Raw genomic sequence first — 9,679 nt, forward strand, 5'->3', positions numbered from 1 at the left:
GCGTGTGTACCATCAGAGCAACTGTCTGTAACGGAAGTATTACATCACAGATAGACAGTGACACTGGTGGGCGTGTGTACCATCAGGGCAACTGTCTGTAACAGAAGTATTACATCACAGATAGACAGTGACACTGGTGAGCGTGTGTACCATCAGGGCAACTGTCTGTAACAGAAGTATTACATCACAGATAGACAGTGACACTGGTGGGCGTGTGTACCATCAGAGCAAATGTCTGTAACAGAAGTATTACATCACAGATAGACAGTGACACTGGTGGGCGTGTGTACCATCAGAGCAACTGTCTGTAACAGAAGTATTACATCACAGATAGACAGTGACACTGGTGGGCGTGTGTACCATCAGGGCAACTGTCTGTAACAGAAGTATTACATCACAGATAGACAGTGACACTGGTAGCAGTATGTACCATCAGGACTATTGTCTGTAACAGAAGTACTACATCACAGATAGACAGTGACACTGGTGGGCGTGTGTACCATCAGAGCAACTGTCTGTAACGGAAGTATTACATCACAGATAGACAGTGACACTGGTGGGCGTGTGTACCATCAGGGCAACTGTCTGTAACAGAAGTATTACATCACAGATAGACAGTGACACTGGTGGGCATGTGTACCATCAGGGCAACTGTCTGTAACAGAAGTATTACATCACAGATAGACAGTGACACTGGTGGGCGTGTGTACGATCAGAGCAACTGTCTGTAACAGAAGTACTACATCACAGATAGACAGTGACACTGGTGGGCGTGTGTACCATCAGAGCAACTGTCTGTAACGGAAGTATTACATCACAGATAGACAGTGACACTGGTGGGCGTGTGTACCATCAGGGCAACTGTCTGTAACAGAAGTATTACATCACAGATAGACAGTGACACTGGTGGGCGTGTGTACCATCAGGGCAACTGTCTGCAACAGAAGTATTACATCACAGATAGACAGTGACACTGGTGGGCGTGTGTACCATCAGGGCAACTGTCTGTAACAGAAGTATTACATCACAGATAGACAGTGACACTGGTGGGCGTGTGTACCATCAGGGCAACTGTCTGTAACAGAAGTATTACATCACAGATAGACAGTGACACTGGTGGGCGTGTGTACCATCAGAGCAACTGTCTGTAACAGAAGTATTACATCACAGATAGACAGTGACACTGGTGGGCGTGTGTACCATCAGAGCAACTGTCTGTAACAGAAGTACTACATCACAGATAGACAGTGACACTGGTGGGCGTGTGTACCATCAGAGCAACTGTCTGTAACAGAAGTATTACATCACAGATAGACAGTGACACTGGTGGGCTTGTGTACCATCAGGGCAACTGTCTGTAACAGAAGTATTACATCACAGATAGACAGTGACACTGGTGAGCGTGTGTACCATCAGGGCAACTGTCTGTAACAGAAGTACTACATCACAGATAGACAGTGACACTGGTGGGCGTGTGTACCATCAGAGCAACTGTTTGTAACAGAAGTATTACATCACAGATAGACAGTGACACTGGTAGCAGTATGTACCATCAGAGCAACTGTCTGTAACAGAAGTATTACATCACAGATAGACAGTGACACTGGTGGGCGTGTGTACCATCAGAGCAACTGTCTGCAACAGAAGTATTACATCACAGATAGACAGTGACACTGGTGGGCGTGTGTACCATCAGAGCAACTGTCTGTAACAGAAGTATTACATCACAGATAGACAGTGACACTGGTGGGCGTGTGTACCATCAGGGCAACTGTCTGTAACAGAAGTATTACATCACAGATAGACAGTGACACTGGTTGCAGTATGCACCATCAGGACTATTGTCTGTAACAGAAGTATTACATCACAGATAGACAGTGACACTGGTGGGCGTGTGTACCATCAGGGCAACTGTCTGTAACAGAAGTATTACATCACAGATAGACAGTGACACTGGTGGGCGTGTGTACCATCAGGGCAACTGTCTGTAACAGAAGTATTACATCACAGATAGACAGTGACACTGGTGGGCGTGTGTACCATCAGAGCAACTGTCTGTAACAGAAGTATTACATCACAGATAGACAGTGACACTGGTGGGCGTGTGTACCATCAGGGCAACTGTCTGTAACAGAAGTATTACATCACAGATAGACAGTGACACTGGTAGCAGTATGTACCATCAGGACTATTGTCTGTAACAGAAGAACTACATCACAGATAGACAGTGACACTGGTGGGCGTGTGTACCATCAGGGCAACTGTCTGTAACAGAAGTATTACATCACAGATAGACAGTGACACTGGTGGGCGTGTGTACCATCAGGACAACTGTCTGTAACAGAAGTATTACATCACAGATAGACAGTGACACTGGTGGGCGTGTGTACCATCAGAGCAACTGTCTGTAACAGAAGTATTACATCACAGATAGACAGTGACACTGGTGGGCGTGTGTACCATCAGGGCAACTGTCTGTAACAGAAGTATTACATCACAGATAGACAGTGACACTGGTGAGCGTGTGTACCATCAGGGCAACTGTCTGTGACAGAAGTATTACATCACAGATAGACAGTGACACTGGTGGGCGTGTGTACCATCAGGGCAACTGTCTGTAACAGAAGTATTACATCACAGATAGACAGTGACACTGGTGAGCGTGTGCACCATCAGGGCAACTGTCTGTGACAGAAGTATTACATCACAGATAGACAGTGACACTGGTGGGCGTGTGTACCATCAGAGCAACTGTCTGTAACAGAAGTATTACATCACAGATAGACAGTGACACTGGTGGGCGTGTGTACCATCAGAGCAACTGTCTGTAAGAGAAGTATTACATCACAGATAGACAGTGACATTGGTGGGCGTGTGTACCATCAGGGCATCTGTCTGTAACAGAAGTATTACATCACAGATAGACAGTGACACTGGTGAGCGTGTGTACCATCAGGGCAACTGTCTGTGACAGAAATATTACATCACAGATAGACAGTGACACTGGTGGGCGTGTGTACCATCAGGGCAACTGTCTGTAACAGAAGTATTACATCACAGATAGACAGTGACACTGGTGAGCGTGTGTACCATCAGGGCAACTGTCTGTAACAGAAGTATTACATCACAGATAGACAGTGACACTGGTGGGCGTGTGTACCATCAGGACAACTGTCTGTAACAGAAGTATTACATCACAGATAGACAGTGACACTGGTGGGCGTGAGTACCATCAGAGCAACTGTCTGTAACAGAAGTATTACATCACAGATAGACAGTGACACTGGTGGGCGTGTGTACCATCAGGGCAACTGTCTGTAACAGAAGTATTACATCACAGATAGACAGTGACACTGGTGAGCGTGTGTACCATCAGGGCAACTGTCTGTGACAGAAGTATTACATCACAGATAGACAGTGACACTGGTGGGCGTGTGTACCATCAGGGCAACTGTCTGTAACAGAAGTATTACATCACAGATAGACAGTGACACTGGTGAGCGTGTGCACCATCAGGGCAACTGTCTGTGACAGAAGTATTACATCACAGATAGACAGTGACACTGGTGGGCGTGTGTACCATCAGGGCAACTGTCTGTAACAGAAGTATTACATCACAGATAGACAGTGACACTGGTGAGCGTGTGTACCATCAGGGCAACTGTCTGTAACAGAAGTATTACATCACAGATAGACAGTGACACTGGTGGGCGTGTGTACCATCAGAGCAACTGTCTGTAACAGAAGTATTACATCACAGATAGACAGTGACACTGGTGGGCGTGTGTACCATCAGAGCAACTGTCTGTAACAGAAGTATTACATCACAGATAGACAGTGACACTGGTGGGCGTGTGTACTATCAGGGCAACTGTCTGTAACAGAAGTATTACATCACAGATAGACAGTGACACTGGTAGCAGTATGTACCATCAGGACTATTGTCTGTAACAGAAGTACTACATCACAGATAGACAGTGACACTGGTGGGCGTGTGTACCATCAGGGCAACTGTCTGTAACAGAAGTATTACATCACAGATAGACAGTGACACTGGTGAGCGTGTGTACCATCAGGGCAACTGTCTGTAACAGAAGTATTACATCACAGATAGACAGTGACACTGGTGGGCGTGTGTACCATCAGAGCAACTGTCTGTAACGGAAGTATTACATCACAGATAGACAGTGACACTGGTGGGCGTGTGTGCCATCAGGGCAACTGTCTGTGACAGAAGTATTACATCACAGATAGACAGTGACACTGGTGAGCGTGTGTACCATCAGGGCAACTGTCTGTAACAGAAGTATTACATCACAGATAGACAGTGACACTGGTGGGCGTGTGTACTATCAGGGCAACTGTCTGTAACAGAAGTATTACATCACAGATAGACAGTGACACTGGTAGCAGTATGTACCATCAGGACAACTGTCTGTGACAGAAGTATTACATCACAGATAGACAGTGACACTGGTGGGCGTGTGTACCATCAGGGCAACTGTCTGTAACAGAAGTATTACATCACAGATAGACAGTGACACTGGTGGGCGTGTGTACCATCAGGGCAACTGTCTGTAACAGAAGTATTACATCACAGATAGACAGTGACACTGGTGAGCGTGTGTACCATCAGAGCAACTGTCTGTAACAGATGTATTACATCACAGATAGACAGTGACACTGGTGGGCGTGTGTACCATCAGAGCAACTGTCTGTAACAGAAGTATTACATCACAGATAGACAGTGACACTGGTGGGCGTGTGTACCATCAGAGAAACTGTCTGTAACAGAAGTATTACATCACAGATAGACAGTGACACTGGTGGGCGTGTGTACCATCAGGGCAACTGTCTGTAACGGAAGTATTACATCACAGATAGACAGTGACACTGGTGAGCGTGTGTACCATCAGGGCAACTGTCTGTGACAGAAGTATTACATCACAGATAGACAGTGACACTGGTGGGCGTGTGTACCATCAGGGCAACTGTCTGTAACAGAAGTATTACATCACAGATAGACAGTGACACTGGTGGGCGTGTGTACCATCAGGGCAACTGTCTGTAACAGAAGTATTACATCACAGATAGACAGTGACACTGGTGGGCGTGTGTACCATCAGAGCAACTGTCTGTAACAGAAGTATTACATCACAGATAGACAGTGACACTGGTGGGCGTGTGTACCATCAGAGCAACTGTCTGTAACAGAAGTATTACATCACAGATAGACAGTGACACTGGTGAGCGTGTGTACCATCAGGGCAACTGTCTGTAACAGAAGTATTACATCACAGATAGACAGTGACACTGGTAGCAGTATGTACCATCAGGACTATTGTCTGTAACAGAAGTACTACATCACAGATAGACAGTGACACTGGTGGGCGTGTGTATCATGTGGACAGCTGTCTGTGACAGAAGTATTACATCACAGATAGACAGTGACACTGGTGGGCGTGTGTACCATCAGGACAACTGTCTGTAACAGAAGTATTACATCACAGATAGACAGTGACACTGGTGGGCGTGTGTACCATCAGGGCAACTGTCTGTAACAGAAGTATTACATCACAGATAGGCAGTGACACTGGTGAGCGTGTGTGCCATCAGAGCAACTGTCTGTGACAGAAGTATTACATCACAGATAGACAGTGACACTGGTGGGCGTGTGTATCATGTGGACAGCTGTCTGTGACAGAAGTATTACATCACAGATAGACAGTGACACTGGTAGCAGTATGTACCATCAGGACAACTGTCTGTGACAGAAGTATTACATCACAGATAGACAGTGACACTGGTGGGCGTGTGTACTATCAGGGCAACTGTCTGTAACAGAAGTATTACATCACAGATAGACAGTGACACTGGTAGCAGTATGTACCATCAGGACAACTGTCTGTGACAGAAGTATTACATCACAGATAGACAGTGACACTGGTGGGCGTGTGTACCATCAGGGCAACTGTCTGTAACAGAAGTATTACATCACAGATAGACAGTGACACTGGTGGGCATGTGTACCATCAGAGCAACTGTCTGTAAGAGAAGTATTACATCACAGATAGACAGTGACACTGGTAGCAGTATGTACCATCAGGACAACTGTCTGTGACAGAAGTATTACATCACAGATAGACAGTGACACTGGTGGGCGTGTGTACCATCAGGGCAACTGTCTGTAACAGAAGTATTACATCACAGATAGACAGTGACACTGGTGAGCGTGTGCACCATCAGGGCAACTGTCTGTGACAGAAGTATTACATCACAGATAGACAGTGACACTGGTGGGCGTGTGTACCATCAGAGCAACTGTCTGTAACAGAAGTATTACATCACAGATAGACAGTGACACTGGTGGGCGTGTGTACCATCAGAGCAACTGTCTGTAAGAGAAGTATTACATCACAGATAGACAGTGACATTGGTGGGCGTGTGTACCATCAGGGCATCTGTCTGTAACAGAAGTATTACATCACAGATAGACAGTGACACTGGTGAGCGTGTGTACCATCAGGGCAACTGTCTGTGACAGAAGTATTACATCACAGATAGACAGTGACACTGGTGAGCGTGTGTACCATCAGGGCAACTGTCTGTAACAGAAGTATTACATCACAGATAGACAGTGACACTGGTGAGCGTGTGTACCATCAGGGCAACTGTCTGTAACAGAAGTATTACATCACAGATAGACAGTGACACTGGTGGGCGTGTGTACCATCAGAGCAACTGTCTGTAACAGAAGTATTACATCACAGATAGACAGTGACACTGGTGGGCGTGTGTACCATCAGAGCAACTGTCTGTAACAGAAGTATTACATCACAGATAGACAGTGACACTGGTGGGCGTGTGTACCATCAGGGCAACTGTCTGTAACAGAAGTATTACATCACAGATAGACAGTGACACTGGTAGCAGTATGTACCATCAGGACTATTGTCTGTAACAGAAGTATTACATCACAGATAGACAGTGACACTGGTGGGCGTGTGTACCATCAGGGCAACTGTCTGTAACAGAAGTATTACATCACAGATAGACAGTGACACTGGTGAGCGTGTGTACCATCAGGGCAACTGTCTGTAACAGAAGTATTACATCACAGATAGACAGTGACACTGGTGGGCGTGTGTACCATCAGAGCAACTGTCTGTAACGGAAGTATTACATCACAGATAGACAGTGACACTGGTGGGCGTGTGTGCCATCAGGGCAACTGTCTGTGACAGAAGTATTACATCACAGATAGACAGTGACACTGGTGAGCGTGTGTACCATCAGGGCAACTGTCTGTAACAGAAGTATTACATCACAGATAGACAGTGACACTGGTGGGCGTGTGTACTATCAGGGCAACTGTCTGTAACAGAAGTATTACATCACAGATAGACAGTGACACTGGTGGGCGTGTGTACCATCAGAGAAACTGTCTGTAACAGAAGTATTACATCACAGATAGACAGTGACACTGGTGGGCGTGTGTACCATCAGGGCAACTGTCTGTAACGGAAGTATTACATCACAGATAGACAGTGACACTGGTGAGCGTGTGTACCATCAGGGCAACTGTCTGTGACAGAAGTATTACATCACAGATAGACAGTGACACTGGTGGGCGTGTGTACCATCAGGGCAACTGTCTGTAACAGAAGTATTACATCACAGATAGACAGTGACACTGGTGGGCGTGTGTACCATCAGGGCAACTGTCTGTAACAGAAGTATTACATCACAGATAGACAGTGACACTGGTGAGCGTGTGTACCATCAGAGCAACTGTCTGTAACAGATGTATTACATCACAGATAGACAGTGACACTGGTGGGCGTGTGTACCATCAGAGCAACTGTCTGTAACAGAAGTATTACATCACAGATAGACAGTGACACTGGTGGGCGTGTGTACCATCAGAGAAACTGTCTGTAACAGAAGTATTACATCACAGATAGACAGTGACACTGGTGGGCGTGTGTACCATCAGGGCAACTGTCTGTAACGGAAGTATTACATCACAGATAGACAGTGACACTGGTGAGCGTGTGTACCATCAGGGCAACTGTCTGTGACAGAAGTATTACATCACAGATAGACAGTGACACTGGTGGGCGTGTGTACCATCAGGGCAACTGTCTGTAACAGAAGTATTACATCACAGATAGACAGTGACACTGGTGGGCGTGTGTACCATCAGGGCAACTGTCTGTAACAGAAGTATTACATCACAGATAGACAGTGACACTGGTGGGCGTGTGTACCATCAGAGCAACTGTCTGTAACAGAAGTATTACATCACAGATAGACAGTGACACTGGTGGGCGTGTGTACCATCAGAGAAACTGTCTGTAACAGAAGTATTACATCACAGATAGACAGTGACACTGGTGAGCGTGTGTACCATCAGGGCAACTGTCTGTAACAGAAGTATTACATCACAGATAGACAGTGACACTGGTAGCAGTATGTACCATCAGGACTATTGTCTGTAACAGAAGTACTACATCACAGATAGACAGTGACACTGGTGGGCGTGTGTATCATGTGGACAGCTGTCTGTGACAGAAGTATTACATCACAGATAGACAGTGACACTGGTGGGCGTGTGTACCATCAGGACAACTGTCTGTAACAGAAGTATTACATCACAGATAGACAGTGACACTGGTGGGCGTGTGTACCATCAGGGCAACTGTCTGTAACAGAAGTATTACATCACAGATAGGCAGTGACACTGGTGAGCGTGTGTGCCATCAGAGCAACTGTCTGTGACAGAAGTATTACATCACAGATAGACAGTGACACTGGTGGGCGTGTGTATCATGTGGACAGCTGTCTGTGACAGAAGTATTACATCACAGATAGACAGTGACACTGGTAGCAGTATGTACCATCAGGACAACTGTCTGTGACAGAAGTATTACATCACAGATAGACAGTGACACTGGTGGGCGTGTGTACTATCAGGGCAACTGTCTGTAACAGAAGTATTACATCACAGATAGACAGTGACACTGGTAGCAGTATGTACCATCAGGACAACTGTCTGTGACAGAAGTATTACATCACAGATAGACAGTGACACTGGTGGGCGTGTGTACCATCAGGGCAACTGTCTGTAACAGAAGTATTACATCACAGATAGACAGTGACACTGGTGGGCATGTGTACCATCAGGGCAACTGTCTGTAACAGAAGTATTACATCACAGATAGACAGTGACACTGGTGGGCGTGTGTATCATGTGGACAGCTGTCTGTGACAGAAGTATTACATCACAGATAGACAGTGACACTGGTGGGCGTGTGTACCATCAGGACAACTGTCTGTAACAGAAGTATTACATCAGAGGTAGACAGTGACACTGGTAACCGTATGTACCACCAGGACAACTGTCTGCAACAGAAGCATTAGTCTACAAAGATAAAAACATTTACATAACTCAGTGAGGACGTCAAGACCTAGTTCATCTGAATATTTCGAAATGAAAATACAAATCCTCAGACCATAACACATTCTCATTGAAAACGAGGTTTAAATATGAAACATATGATATTGCAATGTAAAACACTGTAAACACTTGTACCACGATCCCTTCGAATATTTTTTAGACATTACCTGACGCCATGTTCAGCATGGAGACACAAAGCAGCACCCCGAGCACCTCCAT

At 45.8% G+C, this 9,679-nt stretch overlaps 1 protein-coding gene across 1 annotated transcript in view; it reads right to left on the bottom strand.

Moving 5' to 3' along the window:
- Nucleotides 1-9,679, bottom strand: part of LOC137292171 (receptor-type tyrosine-protein phosphatase alpha-like) — a 31,151-nt gene extending 21,472 nt beyond the window's left edge. Inside the window, exon 1 of the mRNA XM_067823729.1 lies at nt 9,628-9,679. Within this exon, the coding sequence (XP_067679830.1) occupies nt 9,628-9,679 (52 nt within the window). The remainder of the gene's footprint in view (nt 1-9,627) is intronic.

This window comes from Haliotis asinina, chromosome 7 (genome assembly GCF_037392515.1).
Source record: "Haliotis asinina isolate JCU_RB_2024 chromosome 7, JCU_Hal_asi_v2, whole genome shotgun sequence".
In the NCBI taxonomy this organism is placed as follows: domain Eukaryota; kingdom Metazoa; phylum Mollusca; class Gastropoda; order Lepetellida; family Haliotidae; genus Haliotis; species Haliotis asinina.